Below are 22,462 nucleotides of genomic sequence, written 5' to 3'. Positions count from 1 at the left end.
TCAGTTGTATCTCAATAAAAATAAAAAACATGATACCAAAAAGACAATAATTATAAAATAAGCTATGGTTTAAATCTAATAAGTATAAGGAGAGAGACAGAAAATGTTATATATCCTCTTCTAATCTAACTTGCACCTCACCTATAAGAACCTGGCAGGTGGCAACACCTAAGACAGAATATGAGGGGAAAGTCCCGTGGATTCTCAGCAGCCTTGCTTGAAAAGGCTTCAGAAACAAAAACAAACAGCACTGCCACTAACCATACTATTACTCATAATAAATTGAGCAATAGCTGCCAACATTATAGTTCACTCCTTTCCTTAATTTTAAGGATTTATTTAAAGATTGGCCATTATTTATTTAAAGTCTCCATCTTTACAAAGCATTATACTCTCTCCCTTTGTGGTCCCTTCTAAGGACCACAAACCAAACAGTTTGGAAGAGTTCTTGCTTTTAAGGAATTCACAGTCAAACATGAAAAACAGAACAGAAAACCTGAGTCTGAGTCAGACATGATTTTCTTAATACGTAGTCAAGTTTTCATTCACATTTTGTATGTATTCACAAACTTTCCCAAAATGTGCCTCATTCCGAAAGAATAAAAAGACTCGAAGTAATTATCCATGAGAGGTCTTCTGTTCAATATAAAGCAGATTTAGTTGAATCATAAGGTGAAACCAGTTCAGCTAAATTAATAGGAAGCTATTTCTAATGCATACCTTTACTAAGTTTTAGGTGTCCCTTAAGGCTGAGTTAGTGTCAAGGTGGGGGTTATGGGGTTTTTTTCTAAATTTTAAATCAACTTGAAGCAAGAAAAAAAAAGCTCTATTATATACAGTTCTTAAGATGAGATTTTAGCTAAGAGAATGATCAAAACTGAGCACACAGCAGTGTGTCAAATGTAGCAGGCACTTAAAAAAATCATTTGCTGAAATAAACAGAGCTATGCTAAACTCACAAATGCTCATTCCTTCACTCTAGAATTTGTGGAAGTTGAAACCCATCTTTGCACAAACTTGACCCTCCAGCAAAAACTGCACAATTGTTTATCAGAAGGAGCAAAGAAAATAACAATTACAAATACTGCTGGTTGGTTTACAGAATTTTTTTGGTAGGGATGGGAAACTTTATTTTCTTTAATAACTACATAAACCAAAATCAAAGTTTCTGTGCACTCTTCTTTGTAATGCTGCAAGAAATCAGAGAAAAATCAATGACAACCAATCTCTACAACACCAAAGACCATGAGCAAGAGACACTGGAGTCCCCAACACTTTAGAAAGGAGATCATCCCAAACCCAATTAGATTATATACAACAGCTAAAGACAAGTTTTGCTCCATAACTCAAAAATACCACTCTCAGGGCAGCTGGGTGGCTCAGTCAGTTGAGCTTCTGCATTTGGTTCAGGTCCTGATCCCAGGGTCCTGAGATCGAGCCTCACATCAGGCTCCCAACTCAGTGAGGAGCCTCATTTCCCTCTCCCTCTGCCACTCCCCCTGCCTTGCTCTCTCTGTCCCTCAAATAAATAAAATCTTAAAAAAAAAAGAAATATATAGTTTAAAAAAAAACACTCTATTCAAAGACTTCCATGATCAGAATCTTAGGAATTATTTTTACTTACTGATACCTTTATATCTCTGAAAATTCATGACAATTCCTACTTCAATACTAGTCTCAGATTTTCTTTTCCATTTCTAAATGATAACTAACATTTGTTGACTATCTACCATGTGCCAACTACGTAGCTAAGCACTCTATATAAATTCTCTCACTTGAACTGCCCAACCACCCTACAAGGTAGGTTCTGTTACAGTGGTAAAGCTGAGGGTCAAAGAGATTAGGTAACCTGCCTGACATCACATAGTTCATAAACAAAGAATCAGGATTCCAATTCTAGTAGTCTAATTCTAGAATCTACCCCTTTAAAGGTAGTGCTACATTACCTCCTGGACTTAGCACCTAATTCTGGAAACTTTTAGCCACTCTCTTAATCCATAATTCATCTCCATTGTTTCACATAGCTATTAAGGAAATCTTCCTTAACTACTTTTTTTTAACCAATTACTCCTCCCCCCATTTAAGAAAATTACAATGGCTTTCCACAGCATATTAAATTTAATGGAGCTGCCATATCCAGCCTGTTTAGTCAACCCATCAGATCCTCTCAAATTCAGGAGCAAGGTCTCTAGAATACAAAGACAACTTGCTGAACTTATATCAATGAAATACGGGTGGGTTTTTTTCCTCAGAAGGAAAATTACCCTGATGGTTGCATTCATAGAAATACAGCATCCAGGGCAGCCCCGGTGGCGCAGCGGTTTAGCGCCGCCTGCAGCCCAGGGCGTAATCCTGGAGACCCTGGATTGAGTCCCACGTTAGGCTCTCTGTATGACGTCTGCTTCCTGCTTCTTGCTCTGCCTGTGTCTCTGCCTCTCTCTCTCTGTGTCCCTATGAATAAATAAATAAAATCTTAAAAAAAAAAAAAAGAAATATAGCATCCAGAAGAAGGGAGGTTAAACAGTCTAATACAGTTGACCACAGTGCAACTGGCATAGCAACCAGCGTTGGGGTCTACAAACAAAGTTTTAAAATACTGATAAAGAAGAGTACATCGCTTACTTGCTGTGTTAATCTGGGCAAGTTATTTAACTTTTCTATACCTCAAATTCCTCATCAATGAAATGGAGTAGACAGTCCCTAATTCATAACCCCAGTGAGACTTAAGTCAGTTAATACATGTAAAATGCTTAGAACACTAAGACCTGTCAAGAACTCGATAAATGTCAGGGATTATATTATGGTGGGAGTATGGGATACTCCTTTCAAATATGTCAAAAGTTGTCACATAAGTAATTAAACTTAATCTAGCTGTTGAGGTAGATTAAACTTAATCTAGCTACTGAGATTAGTTAGATTAATTAAATTAAAATTAATTAATTAAAATTAATCTAGCTACTGAGATACAAATCATACTGACAAGGAAATGCATCAGAGAGGAATTTTATTTGGGCTCAACATATGAATATTTTCAAACGACAGTCACCTGAAAATGAAATTGGCTCCCTTGCGAGTGAGGGAGCTCCCTACTGCCTGGAGGCCAATATCTATCCATCTACAGAGGTTCCAGTTCTACTGTGGTTAACTGCACATGACAACCTCCAAAGGCTCACTGAAGATACTCCATCAGATTCTTTCCCACAGTGTGGGGCACATAGTAGTTTTTCAAGACATACTGTACTGCTCTTGTTTGGAGTTTCTCTATGATTCACATATGGTATACATTTGTGAGTCAATAAAAAGTGCAGTCAATCTCTGTGAGACACAATTTTGAAGTTAACTGGTTCATACAGGTATGGAAATGGGGTGTTATGCACATGAGTTATGTTCTCAGCAGTTGCCCTAACCAAATCAAACAATGTGAATCCAAAAACATATTACAGAAATGTTGAACTCCCTCATATTACAAAACACTATGATTCCTTCTCCAAGTTAAAAATATATTCCATGACTGGGATGCCTAGGTGGCTCAGTGGTTGAGCATCTGCCTTCAGCTCAGGGCATGATTCCAGGGTCCTGGTATCGAGTCCCACATCGGGTTCCCCACAGGGAGCCTGCTTCTCCCTCTGCCTGTCTCTGCCTCTGTGTGTGTGTGTGTATGTGTGTGTGTGTCATGAACAATTAAGTAAAACCTTTAAGGAAAAAAAAAGAAAGCATTAAAATATACATATATATTCCACGACTGGAATAAATAAATATATATTTATTTATTTTATATATATATATATACATAATATATATATATATATATATATATAACTAATTCTTTTAACCTTAACAAAACTTCTTTATTTTACTAATAAAAATCTCCTAAACTTTAAGCTGAGACACATAGCCACCTACGTAGAGACTAGCATTTCCCAGTCTTTTGTAGCTGGGGTTATGGCCATATCAATAATGGGCCAATGGGATATGAGTAGAAGTGACATGTGCAGCTTACAGATCACTTCCTTTAGAAAAGCTACTTGCCCTCCATCTTTGTTTTCCTCCTTCCTATGGGCTAGAAGGGGGATATGGTGGTGGTGAGACAGTTTAATCAAAGGTACAAGAAAACAAACATGCCAAGGGGATGGCCCAAAAAGAAGACAAAAGAATCTGGATTCCTAAATTCCTTTATGGAGCACAGCTGCTTACCTGATTTATAGTCTGCCTACTGGTGGAATGTTACCTATTAGAGAAATAACTACCATCTTGTTTAAGCCAGTATATGTTTGGATCTCTTTGTTAGAGCAACTTAGCTTCCTAAACGAAAATAAATGAAATGAAATGAAAAACTATTTATAAATATGGAGAGTGAACTCCTTAATTTCAAAGGCTCAGAGATCTGTGTACAATATTCTCAATACAATATTCTCAGCTAAATTCTACCTTTAATAAAGCTTTTTAGAGTGAAATTTTAAATTCTGGTGTATATCAAGCCAACCATCTAAAGCAAGCAGTACTTTCAAGGGCTGGGTACCACCACCAATGGTACACTTTTTGAAAGCTGGAAACAGAATAGTTTAGGAAGGAAAAGACCGAAGTGATAGAAGAAAAAAACACTTGAAAAAAAATTACAAAGACAGTCCCTTGAAGATCATAGCACCGAGATCCCTATAAGAATAAAACAAATAATCTACCTTAGTCATCTACTTGATCTTTACAATATTCGAACCATTTCCAACTGTTTTCCAAAAATTAAAAATCAAAATCAAAACCATGAATTAGAGTTCAGAAAGATTTAAGACATAATCAGATAAACACAAAGTTAAGCTTTTATGTCCATAAGAAGCCTCAGAGCAATGTTTTGTACTTTGTTAAAAAAATGTTTTAAAGATAGTAAGATATTAGTCATAATTATTAAAGGACGTAAGCCACAATTTTGTTATCCTCCAGACTTTTCTTGAAGGAGTTCAGAACAACAAAAATATCCTGTGCAGTGTTTTTGTTTTATGTAAGTAGATATCTAATATCTACATCCAGGAATTTCTTAAATTATAATGCCAACTTTTTAAATCTTGTTTAATGCCACCATATCCACTACATAAACATTTTATGTCCTCAATGGATCCCAAAGTCAAAGGAGAGTACCCTTCTCTCTTCTGGCTTTTAACAGGCTTTATACAATAGAAAACATTCCATCAGTTGATCTTATTATCCATAAAACCAGATAGCAATTGGTTCTCTATGTTGTAAGCTTACATGGAAATTACACTTTAATATATGCAGCACTAAAGAGACTGTAAACTTTATTCTTATTTTAACACTTTACATTACCACATGAGCAGTACTTACACTGACAATCTACAGAAAATAATGACCCAAGGCTCAGGTAAGTATGTGTTTTGTATAGGTCTTACAAGTAACTTCTACAATGTGATTCTTTTTTTTTTTTTTTTTTGGATTATTTATTTATTTATTCATGAGAGTCACAGAAAAGAGAGAGGCACAGAGACACAGGCAGAGGGAGAAGCAGGCTCCACGCAGGGAGCCCGACATGGGACAGGATCCCGGGTCTCCAGGATCAGGCCCTGGGCTGAAGTCGGAGCTAAACCGCTGAGCCACCCGGGCTGCCCACAATGTAATTCTTCTAGTGGAACTCACTAAAGTTGAAAAAGGTAAAATAAATAGTTGATTTTACAAACTAGCCACCAGGACTCATCAACATCCTCTTAAAGGAAAATTAAATAAAGTCTCATTCCCTAACAAAACTACCTCCATCTTCACCAAAGAAAATCTTCCTCTGCCTGCAACATCATCCCTTTTTCACCAATTATGGTTTGGGAAGTTTTATACTTTTAACAGTGAGGGTAGAGGTGAACATTTGCCCAAATATAGAGATCAGTGGTATCTATTTTCCTCAGAGAGTTTCAGAGCTACATTCTACTCAGAATCAAATCAAACGTGCAAGAATGTTGTGAGAACCTGGAAATTGTCCTTCAATTGTTATGAAGGATATAAATATATATTTTTTAAAGATTTTATTTATTTATTTGGGAGAGAGAGTGAGCCCAAGTGGGAGGATGGGCAGAGGGACAAGTAGACTCCCACACTGAGCAGGAAGCTGAACACAGAGCTCAGTCTCAGGACCCTGAGATCATAACCTGAGCTGAAGTCAGATGCTTAATAGACTGAGCCACCCAGGTGCCCCTGTTGTGAAGGATATATTCAGAATAAACTCAGAAATGTGAATCCTCTTTTTTTAAAATCTTGTAAGATCATAAAAAGCAGTTCTCTATCAATTTATTTTATGATTCGAGGAAGTATGTAACCTAAGTCTCAGTTTCCAAATCTGCGAAGAGGTGGATTCAACTAAGTAAACTCTAAGGATTCTTTCAGTTTGATTTTCTATTAAAGTTCTATATTAAGGCATAAAAACGTAGATCATGTAAAACTACAGATGCATTTAGAAATGAAATGCTCCTAAAATCCATAAACTAGTTGTTTTTCTTTAAAACTGGTATCAAGGGGCACCTGGGTGACTCAGTTGGTTAAGCATCTGCCTTTGGCTCAGGTCATAATCCCTGGGGGTTTATGGGTCCTGGGATTGAGCCCTGAGCATCCGTCCGGTTCCCTGCTGAATGGGGAGTCTGCTTCTCCTTCTCCTCACCCTGCCCCTCCCCACTGCTCGTGTGCCTGACCACACATGTGAGCACACTCTCTCTCTCTCAAATGAATAAAATATTTTTTAAATAAAATAAATTATCAAAATCCTGACTCTTAACACAATGGACAATTCATATTTGTCAACAAATTGTCATTTTGTTTAAGGAATCATAGAATTCATCTGAAATTGGAGAAAAACATCACTATAGCCATTACCTAGTTATGAAACTAGAATGTGATAGAATCCTGGCCCCCAAAGATTTCCATGTTCTTTTTTTTTAATTTTTTTTTTTATGATAGTAACAGAGAGAGAGAGAGAGAGGCAGAGACACAGGCAGAGGGAGAAGCAGGCTCCATGCACCAGGAGTCCAACGTGGGATCCAATTCCGGGTCTCCAGGATCGTGCCCTGGGCCAAAGGCAGGCGCCAAACCGCTGCGCCACCCAGGGATCCCAGATTTCCATGTTCTATTCTCCAGAACCTGTGAATACATTTGTTTCTATGGCAAAGGGGAATTAACACTACAGATGGAATTAAGGTTGCTCATCAACCAACTTTAAAAGAGGAAGATTACCATGGATTATCTGGGTTAGCCAGCCTAATGTAATCCCAAGGATCCTCTAATGTGGAAAAGGGAGGCACAAGAATTAGATGGGGACAGGTAGAAAATCAAAATTAAGGTAGATGCTGTGAGAAAGACTCCACCAGCCAGCACTAGTTTTGAAGATAGAAGAGTCCATGATCCCAAAACAAAGGAGGCAGATTCTAGACACCTACAAAGATCAAGAAAACAGATTTTCCCATGAATTTCCAAAAAGGAACATAGCCCTGACGATACCTCGATATTAACCAAGTGAGGCACATTTCAGAATTCAGACCTCCAGAACTATACAATAATAAATTGGTGTTGTTTGAAGCTGCTAAGCTTGTGGTAATTTCTTACAGCAGCTATATATTTAGGGTTTCTAAAATGTACATTTGGATGAGTAAGAACCCCAAACTCTCAATCTAGGACGTGTGCCAAAACAATCACCTTTGATTTATTACTGTTTTTTAGATCCCTCTGAATTCCAACTTAAATGAAATGATGTATGTGCACCTAGCTCAATAAATGGTGGTTGCTCTTATTGCAGAACAATGCAAGGTTGAACCGCCCTAACTTTGTTTTCTGCCTGGCCCCATTCCAACCAGATCAATATGTTCTTAAATCACTGCTTTTTTTTTTTGGAAATTTGGAGTATTGGAGTTGCAGGTTTGTTGAATAAAAGAAAATAGGGACAAAAAAAAAAATCTGTCCTCCCACCCACCTTAATAGCTTGAGACCTAAAACAAGTTTCCACACCTCTCAGAGCCTCAGCTTCCTCGTCTCTAAGGTTAAAATTATAATGATAGCTGTGTCTTATCAGGCTATCAGAAGAATTAAAGGTAAGAATTAAAGGTTATGTAAGATCTTGACAATATTAGTACCTGTTATCGTTCTATACCATGAAATCTTTAAAGAATCCTCCATTCCAGGATCCCTGGGTGGCGCAGCGGTTTGGCGCCTGCCTTTGGCTCAGGGCGCGATCCTGGAGACGCGGGATCGAATCCCACATCGGGCTCCCGGTGCATGGAGCCTGCTTATCCCTCTGCCTGTGTCTCTGCCTCTCTCTCTCTCACTGTGTGCCTATCATAAATAAATAAAAATTTAAAAAAAAAATTAAAAAAAAAAAAAAAGAATCCTCCATTCCATATACATGGTATCACAAACTGTTCTCTATAATGGTTCCCTGGATAAATGGGGGAGTTGGTGGACAGCCATGCTTAGTAAATGAAGGGGTAAATTTAGAGAATGATCTGTAAGGTCTCCAACTCTATAATGATGTCATTGATAATTAAGCAGTCTCAAATTCTTAGACTTTAAATGTGAGTTTTCTTTTTCCCACAACTGGTTTCTCCCAACTATACCATCTTGGGTCTTCTTTTCCTCTGGATACTCTGATTATTACCAATAGCTCACTCAGACTCCATATTGTTTCAGTCTCTCTCAATTATTAGAAGGGTTCTTTCAAGTTCTTAAAAACTCAGTCCTATTCATTTTAAAACATCAATTTCATGTTCAATTCAAAGTCTCTTCCTTACCCTATTACCCACAAGGCAAGCTAGAATGGTAGTCCAGTGACTGGACCTGGGGGTTGGTCTACTCTACCCACTTCTCCATTTCTCTTCCTCTTTGCACTTCCCTCCTAGAGCTCAGCTGGAAGAGGGATAGGAGAGGTCCAGGTCTTCCCAGAAGTAGTCCCAGAAGGATGTTGCAGGCCTCACTGGGTTGGTTTTCTCTGCTCCTCAGGTTAATACTAAACTGACCTGTGGCTCTCTCTGTGAGGCAGGCATCCAAATACAGACTCTCTAGAGTTGCTGGTTCTCCGCAGTCTCCTTCTTTCCTGCATATTCATTATCCTGGCATTAGAGGTCTGGCTTGGATACTGACCTCTTCCTCCTACCCCTCACCCAGCCCCTGTACTAGCATTTTGTTAAAAGTCCCTCTACCCAAATGGCTTCTTTGGGTGGGGCACCAGCAAGAGGCCTGGCCATCTTCTATAGTGTCCCCTTTCTTCACACCCAGAACAGCATTAGGGGCTCTGATAGTCCCTTCCAAAGAGGGACTCAGTACCTTCTAGAGAGGAGATGAGCACCAGTCCCAAATTATTAGACTTGGTAGAGAGGGAGATGTTGGATGCTACCACCATTACACATTCTCTCCAGTCCTTTCTCAGCCTCAGCAAAGGTCATGAGCTCTTACCCCTAACAATGAGGAAGGTGAAAGGAAGAGGCTCTTCAGGAACCATAACTCAGCTCTCAGATTACTTCCTCCCTCTCAGTCGTCCCCCCATTTAGCCTGGGGCAAGGGCAGTAGTGAAAGCCACTTCTCTAGAAGAACAGGGCTGATGGCTGAACACAACAGTTTGTGGTCTCCTGAAACTGTAAAACATCAGACCTTTTGTCTTAAGCTATAATAGTTAATTCTAGCACTCCCCGCTACTTCTATCTGGTTACACTAACTTCTATATTAGGCCTTTTCATCAGAAGCCATTTCTCTGTAGTGGTGATACTGTCATGCTGAGGGTGCAACAATGAAGAATTTCCTCGGACTTTCCTGGGGCTGAGGCTAGAAAATCAGCAAAGTAGACAAAACTTATCCTTAATGCCAAGTATTTTGATCAAAAACCCAGATCAATCCTTCCCAGATCCTTCCCAGGAATCTCTCAGCTCAAAGTGCTTTGTGCCCACCAATTACTGTTAGGTGTGTTGAGGTATGAGGTGTTAATTAGTTAAAAGGCTCTCCAGAAAGCATCAAAATCCCAAAAAACCTGAATTCCCAAATGTACAACTTCTGGCAGAGTGATCCAGGTAAAGAGACATTTTTTTTAAGCCATTTACCCTGTCCATTTATAAATATGGTCCATCTGACTCTATTCCCCTCTAACACACCCTGATCCTTAGTTTTCTCTTTTCTGGCAAACTCCAGAAATCTCAACGTATGGGCAAGCTTAACTGCTAACACTTCTGAGTATGACTTCTCATAGCCCTTGCAGCTACTTTTGTGACACACATCTCTGGATCACTCCAGACATAGGACAGACAGCTATAGGATCAAAAGGTCATCTGCTATTGAGGCTTCGGACTTTCACTGTATCTAACACAGTGTGTACACACATATACACATCATGTGCACTCCACTGCATTTATCACACAACTAGCTTGATCCTATACTTACTGAACATGAGAAAGTATAGAAAAAATATTTCTTTTAAGTTTCAGGTGTTTGGGGAAAGCCTTATTTTTTTCTTTCAAAAAAAAATCCACTTTAAGAGAGCATGACAAATTATCTTACAGTACAAATGCTGCAACTGAAAAAGAAAGAGAAAGAAAAAGCCAAAGGCCAATGTCTTTTCAATAAAAGACACCAGGGCACCTGGGTGGCTCAGTCTGTTAAGCAGCCAAATCTTGATTTCAGCTCAGGTCATGATCTTAGGGTCTTGGAACTGAGCCCTACATTGGGCTCCACATTCAGTATGGAGTCTGCTTGTCCTTCTCCCTCTGCTCCTTCCTCCCACCTTGTGCGCTCTCTCTCTCTCTCTCTCTCAAATAAATAAATAAATAAAACCTTTAAAAATAATAATAATTTAACTGTGTATAAATAATAAACGCTAACATATGAGTGCTTCAACAAAAGAGCTGACTATGCTTTTAATATCTAGCCAGTTTCCAAGTGATGGGGACAAACCTCTGGGTACCATCTGGTCATTGTACTAGATCTCTAAACAGCAAAATAGACTCATTACCTTTAACACAATAAAGCAGCCATAAGCACAGTAATTTCTTGACATAATCATGTATTTGAATTTCCCACATATTGGCTTTGGAATTTCTAAACCCTCCTCCAAATTACATGATTACACAGACTTTCAGCTTAATGGAATTCCATAAATATTTGCCAAGCTTCTCCTATGTGTGAGGAACTATACTTACTTCAAATGTAATTGGAAGGAAATCTCAATCATACAACATCATATACACTACCACTTAACAAAATTGCAACTTCTTTGAGTTAGAAACTCAAATATTCCTTATTGATTTATTGATGCTAGAAGACAAAACTATCAAACTATAAAATAAATGATATCAAGTTGCAGTGATTAAGTAACAATCCATCCTTAGCCTGTGTAATTTATACCAAAGTTGGATCATAAACTCTGTCTCGTGATAAAGATGCTAATTCTGGTCAAAGAGTAAAATGCTAATAGGAATTCCACTCCTCCAAGGTAAGGTGGAGCACAATACTAATGTAAAGTCATGTAAAGGTATTTCACATGAAAGGTTATAGAAGTTTAAAAATGTACTCAAAAAAATGATTCAAATAATCCTTAAGAGCCTCCCAAAACTATCTTCAGAATCACTTCTTTAGATTTGTCAGCTAAACTTAGTTTTCAAGGTAAGCATAAAATGTCTCCCGTTCCATCCCCAGTGGCTGAGGATTAAATCAGTATTATTTAAGAGGAAGTATAACATAAAGATTAAAGCAACCTTTAGAGCTAGACTCTTTGAGTCTATTTCTTAGCTTGGCCATTTGCTAATTATGTGACCTTGGGCATGTCACTTATCTCTCCATCTATAAAAATAGAAATAATAATAAAAAACACCCCTCTCATCGTTATTGTGAGGTTTGACTAAATTTAACACACATTAAGTGCTTAGAATGTCAGACTATAATAGAAGTTATAAAAGCTTTTGCTAATATTATAAAGAAAATATCTCTATAGGAAAATCTCTTCAAGATGTTTTATCTATTAGATTAAATGTAAAAACAAATATATGTAATTATTAATAAAATTTCTAAATACGTAATAGTTAATTATAGCATAGAGTCAATCATTCCAAAATATTTCAAGGGCAGCCCAAGTGGCTCAGCGGTTTAGCGCCACCTTCAGCCCAGGGCTGATCCTGGAAACTCGGGATCGAGTCCCATGTCGGGCTCCCTGCATGGAGCCTGGTTCTCCCTCTCTCCCTCTGCCTGTGTCTCTGCCTTTCTCTCTCTCTGTGTTTCTCATGAATAAATAAATAAAATCTTTAATATATATATATATATATATATATATATATATATATATATATATATATTTCAAAACAGCTCACCAAATGCTGAAGAGGTCTTTGCATCTTACCCATCAACCCCTAGGGGGAGCACAAACTCTTATGCCCTCCTCCCTTACCTCCTCCTCCAAAAATTAGTCCTGATAATTAAGAAAACTGCAAGTCCAAGGACTATGACGGACTATGTTTTATGGAAGTGAAGCTTTCAAAGGAGAGAAAGGTCAGAGTGCACATACCGTGGTGTCCTGTCTCTGCCCTGAATCCAACAACAAGGATTGTCACGAAGAGGATCAGAACAGTGCAGTTTGCACTTGTTCTTCCAACACTGATGCCCTATTTCTGAGCACAACCCTAACCCAGCCTGACTCAAGTGAGGCTTCAGAAGGAACACATTCTCCCACTGCTGACTCTGGCCCTAAGAGTTGTGCTCCTGAGCAGCCCAACCTCATCATTGACTGTCAGATCTGAGATGTGGGTTGTGGATTTTCAGCACACAGGCTATCTGAAATCACTTGTATCTTAGGGGCAAGCCCCAACAAGGTGATCCCGTTCAATGTCTTAGAGTTCTGCCTTGAAATCTTGGTATTGTCTCTTTTGCCTTCTTTGTGCATTTATCTCCCTCAACACCTCACAGAGAAGGTGTTCTGTATAAAATCTCACAATCATTTCTAACCATCGCATTGTACCACACAATAATACAAGTTTGCCAACTTATGCATATTGCCCATGCTTAGTTTAATACAGACAGCACCCTCTTGAACAGGTCTGTATGAAAGAAATTAACAAAGCAGATATCATCTTTCAAGGATGTTTTAATACTTCGAATACAAAGTTGTATTGTTAAGGAAAAACACAACATCCTTGCCTGTAATCACTATACACTCTTGTAAATTTACAAATACGAATTAAGAGATCTTTGGAAACTAAGCATACTTTCTAAAATACTTTGATTTTTAGGTTGTTTTGTTTTGCTTTAGAGAGACTGTACTGTCTTCAAATTTAAACTGCCTTTCTTCTTCCTGTAGTGTTAATGATAATATAATGATTCCTTTCTATTCACCATGTATAATCTCACTTTTCTCAAAGTAATGCTAGATTAATTATTAATGAAGTGAGTTAAAATGGTATGGTTGAAAATAAACTAGATTATATCTCTCTTAAAACCACCCACATAAGATGTTACAAATAAAATGACAAATCAAATTTGATTTTAAATCCAAGAAACTATTCCAATATTTTGCCATACTATGATTTTGTTGTCATCAAGTGTTAGCTGAAATACACAGTACAGTTGGTGACAACTGAAAATAAGACAAAAAATTATTGTTATAGAAGTTGACTATTTAGTGCTAATTTTCATTATCACTTTTGCATACTCAATAATCACAATAAGGGGATCCCTGGGTAGCACAGCGGTTTGGCGCCTGCCTTTGGCCCAGGGCACGATCCTGGAGACCCGGGATCGAATCCCACGTCGGGCTCCCGGTGTATGGAGCCTGCTTCTCCCTCTGCCTATGTCTCTGCCTCTCTCTCTCTCTCTCTGTGACTATCATAAATAAATTAAAAAAATTTAAAAAAAATAATCACAATAAATGTTGTCTATTATACTCTATTATAGGAACTAGGATACAGAGATAAATAAGATTCAATAAAACTACAAATAAACCATTTTGACATTATTAAAAACACTTATCAAAATATAAGATTTTATAGAACTTATGGGTTTCACTATAATAAGGTTTACTGACTTCCTATTTTCAATTTAGATAGAAAGTTCAATCAAATTTTTCTCCTTTCCCATCTAATTACCAATGGTTCATTTACTGGTGCTGAGACCCCATCGACAAACACAAAGTTTCTCCTGCCTCTTACTGCTGTTTAGTCATCTTATTTATTTTTAAAGATTTTATTTATTAATTCATTCATTCATGATAGACACGGGGGGTGCAGGGCAGAGACACAGGCAGAGGGAGAAGCAGACTCCATGCCGATCCCGACGCAGGACTCGATCCCGGGACTCCAGGACCACGCCCTGGGCCAAAGGCAGGCACTAAACCACTAAGCCACTCAGAGATCCCCTGTTTAGTCATTTTAAGTTGGCATGTTTTAATGTACAATATAATATATTATATGATATGCATATAATATATATATGATATACTTGAAACGGATATATATATATCAGTTTGGACATTGCTCCTGAAAATGAATTATGTTTAATGTTCACAGTTATTCAAGCTGAACAAAAGTGATGGAGGAGCAGAGCAGACTGAGCTACTCCCTGTTCCCCTGCCTGACCACTTGCTCCAGCACCACCTAGAAGCAATAACGGATTATTTGTTCATTTGCACTAAAGGTAAGGTTGGGTTTTCTGAATGTTTTTTTTCATAACACCCTGCTGAAGTGTTATCTGGCAATTGTGTTCAATTGACATTTTACAGTACAAAATTTAATTACTAATTTCTTTACTATAAAATGAAAAAGGCTGAAAAAAAAAAACTATTTAGTCTAAATTGCAATGTATACGTCACCTCTCAATGACTATGTCATTAGCTTACACTTTTTGAAACTTAAAACATTTTCCAAGGAAGAAAACAAATAGTGTAAATTCTGATAGCAATAGCAAACACTAACTGGCAGGTGCTTCTAAAATCTTTCATCAAAATAGGACAAAGCTCTTTATCTAAAATTTATTCCTGGGATCCCTGGGTGGCGCAGCGGTTTAGCGCCTGCCTCTGGCCCAGGGTGCGATCCTGGAGACCCGGGATCGAATCCCACGTCGGGCTCCCGGTGCATGGAGCCTGCTTCTCCCTCTGCCTGTGTCTCTGCCTCTCTCTCTCTCTGTGTGTGACTATCATAAAAAAAAAAAATTAAAAAAAAAATAAATAAAATAAAATTTATTCCTAATACTCTTAAGAGGTATTATAAGAAATCAGATCAGAAAGGCACCACAGGGATCCCTGGGTGGCGCAGCGGTTTGGCGCCTGCCTTTGGCCCAGGGCGTGATCCTGGAAACCCGGGATCGAATCCCATGTCGGGCTTCCGGTGCATGGAGCCTGCTTCTCCCTCTGCCTATGTCTCTGCCTCTCTCTCTCTCTCTGTGACTATCATAAATAAATAAAAAATTAAAAAAAAAAAAAAAAGAAAGGCACCACAATGAAAGGCAACCACTTCTAAACTGAAATGTGTCCATGTTTCTATGGCAATTTCAAAGAAAGTAAACACTGTGACTGAAGTTGCTGGGATAATAAACCAGATCAAACTAAGAAGTTTAACGCTATTTATATAGCTGAATCATACCTTAGGAACACCCCCAACTGAAGGCACCCCCAGCTGAAGGCACTGGCCAGCTCCACTGTGCTATCAGAATGTTTTTCCAAAATTTATCCATAATTTGGTTATTTGAGAACTTTTAACACACATTTCCATAATTTGGCTACTTGGAACTTTTAACACATATTTCTACAGGCAAAAAAAAAAAAGGTCTATCAATGCTGATTAATTCCCAAGCCAATTTACAGAAACCTATTTAACTTATAGTGTGTCTAAAATTTTTATTTTTCAATCATACTTAGTTACCCTTCACAACTGTCATACAAAATACTTTCAGAGCTCCAACTCCCCATTTCATCACTCTCCTAGAATACTACAGATTCCTATGCCCCAGGTATTTTTTCCCTTTCTCTATCAGTCTAAAAGAGAATACACTCCCTCACAAACCTGACTGTATATAGGGGCATGGGAGAAGTGGTCTGGCGTAAAACAACAGATGTGACCTCCATTTATTGATGACAAATAGGACATCTGCCAAATTGCTCTGCCTTTTAAAATACAGTGCTGGCCTCACAAAATGACCAAAGACAGAAAGGTTTGCCATCCATTCCTGGAGCCATCTTTTTCGAGGTGTTCTGGGTTGGGAAGTATGGTAGCAAAGAAAGGATAATTTCTCCCCCATGACATAAGGCCCAAGAATCAGACTCTTCCGTCACTCTCTTAAATGTTCATACTGTATTCATAGATTGTGAATTGAAAGTATTCACAGATTGTGGACTTCCTGCCTCTGAGAGCATAAGAGCACAAGTTCTGGCGTTAAGCAACGTGGGTATGAATCCTATAGAGGGTTTACTGTGAGGATTAAGTGACATAATGTATAAAAACTCCTAGTTTAGCGCCTGACTCATAGTAAATGGTACTTGATAAATATGAATACAATTCATCTTGCCCGCTGAAGACAATCATAATGTTGACATGTGTCAACAGGTACTCAAGACATATCTTCGAAGTTTTGGCTCAGAAACACACTCTACCAGCCCCATAATAAACATGACAAAATGTTGTTTTGAGAATTGCCCACGACATAAAATAATGACACAAAAAACACCCCAAAAACGATTACTTTAGCTGCTTCAGTGCAGGTATTGGCACCTCGTTCCCAGCTCCCATCTTTATCCCACACACCTATGTCCATGAAACCCAAATGATGATTTCTTCTAGAGAATTCATACTTAAGTGGAATTGAAAGCAAAAAGTAGAACCCTTCAATATGTTGCATATAATGGAGGAAAAATCATCTGCTATTCTGAAAACATGTTTGTACCCCAGTTCCCATTATCTAGTATATGGAATGAGCTACACTGCTTCCAATTTCCAAAACATTACAGAGTTAAAAAGCCATAAACTACAATCTAAAGTGTTAAATATTTTAAACCTATAAGGTTGACATCAAATATTAGGTAGAAAAACGGTCTAATCTCTTAAACAGAAATATATTCATATGCAGAATAGTACATAATTGTTAGATGTTATCAGTCTTGCATGTAACTAACTTGTCATTTTAAACCACAAGTCATCAAGAAGCAATTAAGATGCAGTCTATTGCAATATTGTGGTATACAACAATGCACTTACCAAAAATATGCAGCATTTATCAGTGTCAACGCTATCAAAAATAATCACATGGAAAAACACAGGGAAAAAAATTGATGGATTAAAGAAAACCTAGTTTATTTTTTTTAAAGATTTATTTATTTATTTATGATAGACATAGAGAGAGAGAGGCAGAGAGACAGGAGGGAGAAGCAGGCTCCATGCCGAGAGCCTGACGTGGGACTCGATCCCCAGATTCCAGGATCGCGCCCTGGGCCAAAGGCAGGCGCCAAACCGCTGAGCCACCCAGGGATCCCCAGAAAAGATAGTTTAAGTCTCCTATTAAATTTTTTAAAATGTAGGACCTGGCATATAAGGGAAGAAACACAACTATAGTAGAAAGAAGACCTTACAAAGATGTGTAAAGATAAACATTGTTATTGTTTTCATTAGCTCAGAAGAAAATTGTTTTCTCAACTAAAATCATGTTTTCACAAATTAGAGAGGGCAAATTTACTGAAAACATCCTTTTTATTAATATACAAGACATTTCTTTTATTAATATACAAGATAGTCTGTTTCCTGGCATGATAGAGGAATGGACTATTCTGATTTGTCTAATATTCAAGTTAATAGAGAATTAGCAGTAAAATAATTAGAATAGAAGTAATACCTTAAATTGAGCTGAAAATAATATTTGATGATTTCACAATCTTTCAGTGGCTCACAGTTATGATCATGAATATGAATTATCACTATACTAAGACTATTTGGAACAGCATTTAATAGTTTGATTAACATAAAATGTACTAAAGCCTTTCTTTTCTGTGTATGTTTTAATGCAAATAAAAAGAATCTTTGGCCAAACTCGGAAGAATACATTTTTCATTCAATATAGAACAGGTGCTACATATTTCTTATATGATCTACACCTTTTTAGAGACTCTCCTTTTTATTTTGCTAGAGTAGACTAACCATGGGGCAGCAGATTGAAGATGTCCACAGAAAGGTCCTTGATGTCAGAGGTGGTGTGGAACAGAACCCCATCTCCTGCTTCTTTCCTCACTGGAAGGGAATGAAGGCCTCTAAAAACAGACCCTAAGGACCCATGCCCATCAATGACCTTCCAGGTATTCCTAAAGATTAGCTGACATATCACAATGATTTGAACAACCCACTAGGAATCAAAAAATATTTGGAACAAATTTGAAAATATGAGGCCTGTAAACCTAAGTTAAAATTTTATAATATAAATCAAGAACATCGATAGCTCACCATAGATATATATACAGATATATATGCTTTCATATGCATGGAATATTTCTGGAGGGATACTTAAGAAAGTGTTAACAGCTATGGGGGTGGACTAGTAAGTGGGAGTGTGGAGTAGCTGGGAGTCTTCCTTTCATGCTCCCTTGCAACATTTTTTTTTATCATATGCTTATATTACTTTTTCAATAAAATCTAATTTAAAATAAGAATAACAATTTGGTCATTTTCTAGTACCTTTCATTATAAAGGCCATTTATTACATGCTTATTTTACTATCAGATGGGGAGAGATCAAGCTGATAATCTGTTGCCTCCTTCTTTTTTGCCACAAAAATAAACTTTAAAACAAAAGAGGCACATTTACTCAGCAAGGGCCCTTTCGAGAATATAAACCAGCACATAATGCAATTTAAAAATTGCAAATTTAGGACAGCCCCCGTGGCTCAGCAGTTTAGCGCTGCCCTGGAGACCTAGGATCAAATCCCGCATCAGGCTCCCTGCATGGAGCCTGCTTCACCCTCTGCCTGTGTCTCTGCCTCTGTGTGTGTGTGTGCGTGTGTGTGTTTCTCATGAATGAAAAAATAAAATCTTAAAAAAATAATAAATAAATAAAAATTGCAAATTTAGTTGCAAGAATTTGTATATTCCTTACACTCTGTTACTTTTATTTTTTACTACACTATAGAGCCCACTGCTTTTTATGATGGTATATTTTAAATTATCTTGCTGTGTTTGTTTTCACACACACAGGACCTCAGGTAGTATCAATATCTTAGAGTCCAAAATATAATTGTTTCTTAATTGTGCTGTTTTTTTAAGTCTCAAAATAATATGCTTTCTGACCTGTGGGTTAAAAGAAGAAAAAGTGATCGTTTCCTTTTTATCCAAATTCACACCCAGAATAGCACACTCCTTTTCACATAATCTAAAGGCACAAAATAACAAAAACTACTACAAGTCATTTGCAACTACCACCCACTCTTCTTTTTATATAGAAATCTTCCTGTTGGTTTTAAACTTCCATGTGTCAGTGTTGGGGAAAAGCCTAGACAATACTTGGAGCTGGGTGGATGTACTGTGGGCACAGTCTTCCCACACTGCCAAGGGGAGTTTGAGCTTGAGAAAGAGACATGCATTATGAGGCTTGTTACACAGCTTCACCTTGAACAAGGGTCTTGAATGTACAGGCACACCAAGTAAATTGAAAGTAGTAAGTAGTTTCAAGTCCATCTTTCAGCATCATCTTTGGCTGTCTAGATACACACACGCACACATACACACACACCCATATATATAGTTTCATACTGACTACCAAAATCAACTTTAATCTCATATGCACATGATTACTCACATTGGTTTATGTTAAGAGGCCCTTTTCCAACGCCTGTGGGCGAGTTCTGACTTCCAGGATACCTTACCACATGTCATGCACCCAAAAGATGAAATCTCAAACAGGAAGCAAGCCCCGAGTGGAAGGAAGGCAGAAAGAGATAAGGGAAAGAAAAGGCTTACAAGTTTCTTGCCAAGTAGACGAGGAGAAATCTTGTCTGGTGGTTGAGGGGTGGGGAAGCATTCTCCCCGCATGCAGTGGCAACCACAAAGACCTGGGACGCTGCTTGGGGCACGGACTGCTTCCCGCCGGCGCCTTCTGCACTGCAGAAACTATCCTCCACCGTCGCTCTTCACTTGGCCGGAGGGTCCCCTGAAAACTGTCTACCGGGAAAGTTCACACTTCTCCGGATTTCGGGACCTTTTGGGTCTAGAGGGTTATTCTGGCTTGGGGAGGGGGCTGTTCGGGTGGGTGGGTCTGTGGGTAAACCGTGCATTTCCTACACTGCGCTGGGGGGAGGGGGCCCGGAGGTGGGTGGCAGCTACCCTTCCCCTGGGGAGCGGGGCACAATCATCCCGTGGTCAGCATTTACATTGAATCCTTCCTTCCTCCTTCCGCCAACGGTTTAATGAAGCTTTCAGAGAAAATGAGGGAAAGCATCCATCAAAACGCAAAGACGCAGAGCGGAACTTTTCCTCTGCTGTCAGGGGCGGGGGAGAAAAAGTGACTTCTGCTTCTCACGGCCCAGAGCTGGGTCTGGGAACCTCCGGGCGGGGAAGGAAGGAAGGAAGGTTTGGCGAGGGGGGTGCGGGGGGGACACTGCGGAGCCGGCGATGCCCCCGGGCACCGCGCACCCCGCGCGGATCCCCGCGCCAAGGGCCCCCGCAGCCCCGCTCCGGGCGGCTCGGCCTCACTCACCTTGATGATGCTGCTGCGCCGGGGGGTCGCGCGCGCCGCCTCCAGGAGGCCCGCCTCGCTGTCAGCCGCGGCCCCCGCAGCGCCGGGCAGCGCGACCCCGCTGCGGCGGTCCCTCCAGCGGCCCCCGGCGGCCGCAGCCACGCCTTCCCCGCAGGCGGCGTCCGGGCCCCCTCGGGGGTCGTCTTCGCCCCCGGCCGCGTCGGGCGGCGCGGGACCCTCCCTGCCCGCCGCGCCCTGGGCCATGGCCGGCGAGCCGCGCTCTCCGGGGCGGGCGGCACACGCCCCGCCGCGGAGTCCAGCCCCGGGCGCCCTGCGCTCCTCGCCCGGAGGCGGCCCTGCCGGACTCTGCTCAGCGCCCCGCGGCGGCGGCGGCGGCGGCGGCAACTTTGCGCAGAGGAGGCATCGCTCGGGTCCGGGAGGCCGGCGGTCCGCGGGGGCGCGGCGGCGGGAACCGGGAAGGAGACGCGAGCGCCCGCGGGCAGCCGCGGAAAGGAGAGGGAGGGGCCGGCACGCGGGGCGAGCGCCCGCTCTGCGCCAGACAAAAGGCACCGGCGCCCGGCCCGGCGGCCTCGGAGGCCGGCCCCACCGCGCCCCGCGCCCCGCGCCCCGCCACCTGCCCGCGGACGGCGGAGCCGCGGCCCCAGGAAGTGCGGCGGCCTCCGCTCCGCTCTGTTGTGACAGAGGGGGGAGACTTGTTTTGACAGCCCGTGGGGATTGGCAGGCGTCTGAGCCTCTTAGGAGCCCGGCGCCGCCGAGGAGGGGTCGGCCCGACCAATCCCCACCGCCAAGGGGTGTGCCCGGGCGCGGAGCGGGGAAGGATGTGCTCCGCCGGCGGGAGCCGGCCCAGCGCGGCTCGTGGACCCGAGCGAAGGGGCGAGCGCGCGGCGCTCCGTGCACACCCGGGGAAGTCCGGGTGTTCGGGAGGAGCCCGAGGGGGCACCCAAATCCGGGGACGGGGGCGGGACGGGGGCGGGAAACCGTGGGCCTGGCAAAGCAATTTGGAGGAACGGGGTGTCGAGCCCCAATTGTCAACGTGTTTGAGGCCACAGGGCGCAGCTTCGCACCATCGGGGGTTTGCAGGCTCTCGCGCCTACCCTTTGAGGTCAAGTCCGTGTAGAGATAAACCAGGGCTTCCTGGGGCCATGGAGTTGAATCATTTCGAGTCGGGTTTCATAAAATGACCATCTTCGGTTCACTCTGCAATGAAAATGAACGGAACAAGGAAGGGGAATCAGATAAAAGAGGCGAGGGTAACAGACAACTAAACCAACTTAAAATAAATCCCTCTGGAGAGTGACTCCTAGCAGAGCAAACATATGATGGAAGTTGGTTACGTACAGGATGAGGCGGAGAAGTTAGTTTCTATCCTAAAACATCCCTATGTGATAATGGTTCAACCCCCTTTCTCTAGATAATCCTATGTAAACGTATTTTGCCCCATTCCAGCAAGTTACTAAACCAAGAAAAGGGAGATCTTTGGATAATGCAGTATCACAGCGTACAAAGGTAGATATAAAAAAAAAGGATGGCTCTGGGGTTCTCTAGTAGGACAGAGGATGATGACTGAGTTTAAAGGCTTTTTAATATCCGAATCTATATTAAACCTTACTTATAACATTAAATTATATTTTAATTAGTAATAATTTGATAATTTGAGATGATACCTGTTCCTTTGGGCCAAGAACATCAGAAATCTTCAGCCTTTTAAACTCAGAATTTGTTTGAATTTCAGAGACGCAAAAAGATTTAGGGATCATCTAGGGCATCTAGGGCATCATTTACAAATGAGATAAAGGCCT

At 40.6% G+C, this 22,462-nt stretch overlaps 1 protein-coding gene across 3 annotated transcripts in view; it reads right to left on the bottom strand.

Annotated features, from left to right (window-relative positions):
* Nucleotides 1-21,181, bottom strand: part of PLCL1 (phospholipase C like 1 (inactive)) — a 330,535-nt gene extending 309,354 nt beyond the window's left edge. The window contains exon 1 of one of the 3 annotated variants that reach the window (XM_055345685.1): nt 20,664-21,181. In XM_055345685.1, the coding sequence (XP_055201660.1) occupies nt 20,664-20,906 (243 nt within the window). In that variant the 5' untranslated portion in view covers nt 20,907-21,181. Of the gene's footprint in view, nt 1-18,119; nt 18,162-19,927; nt 20,034-20,663 lie in introns of those variants that run through there. The other 2 variants (XM_055345686.1, XM_055345687.1) reach the window with 2 other exon arrangements.
* Nucleotides 21,182-22,462: the final 1,281 nt, after the last annotated feature.

Source organism: Nyctereutes procyonoides, unplaced genomic scaffold (genome assembly GCF_905146905.1).
Source record: "Nyctereutes procyonoides isolate TBG_1078 unplaced genomic scaffold, NYPRO_anot_genome, whole genome shotgun sequence".
Lineage (NCBI taxonomy): Eukaryota > Metazoa > Chordata > Mammalia > Carnivora > Canidae > Nyctereutes > Nyctereutes procyonoides.
This window is presented reverse-complemented; position numbering and strand designations above follow the sequence as displayed.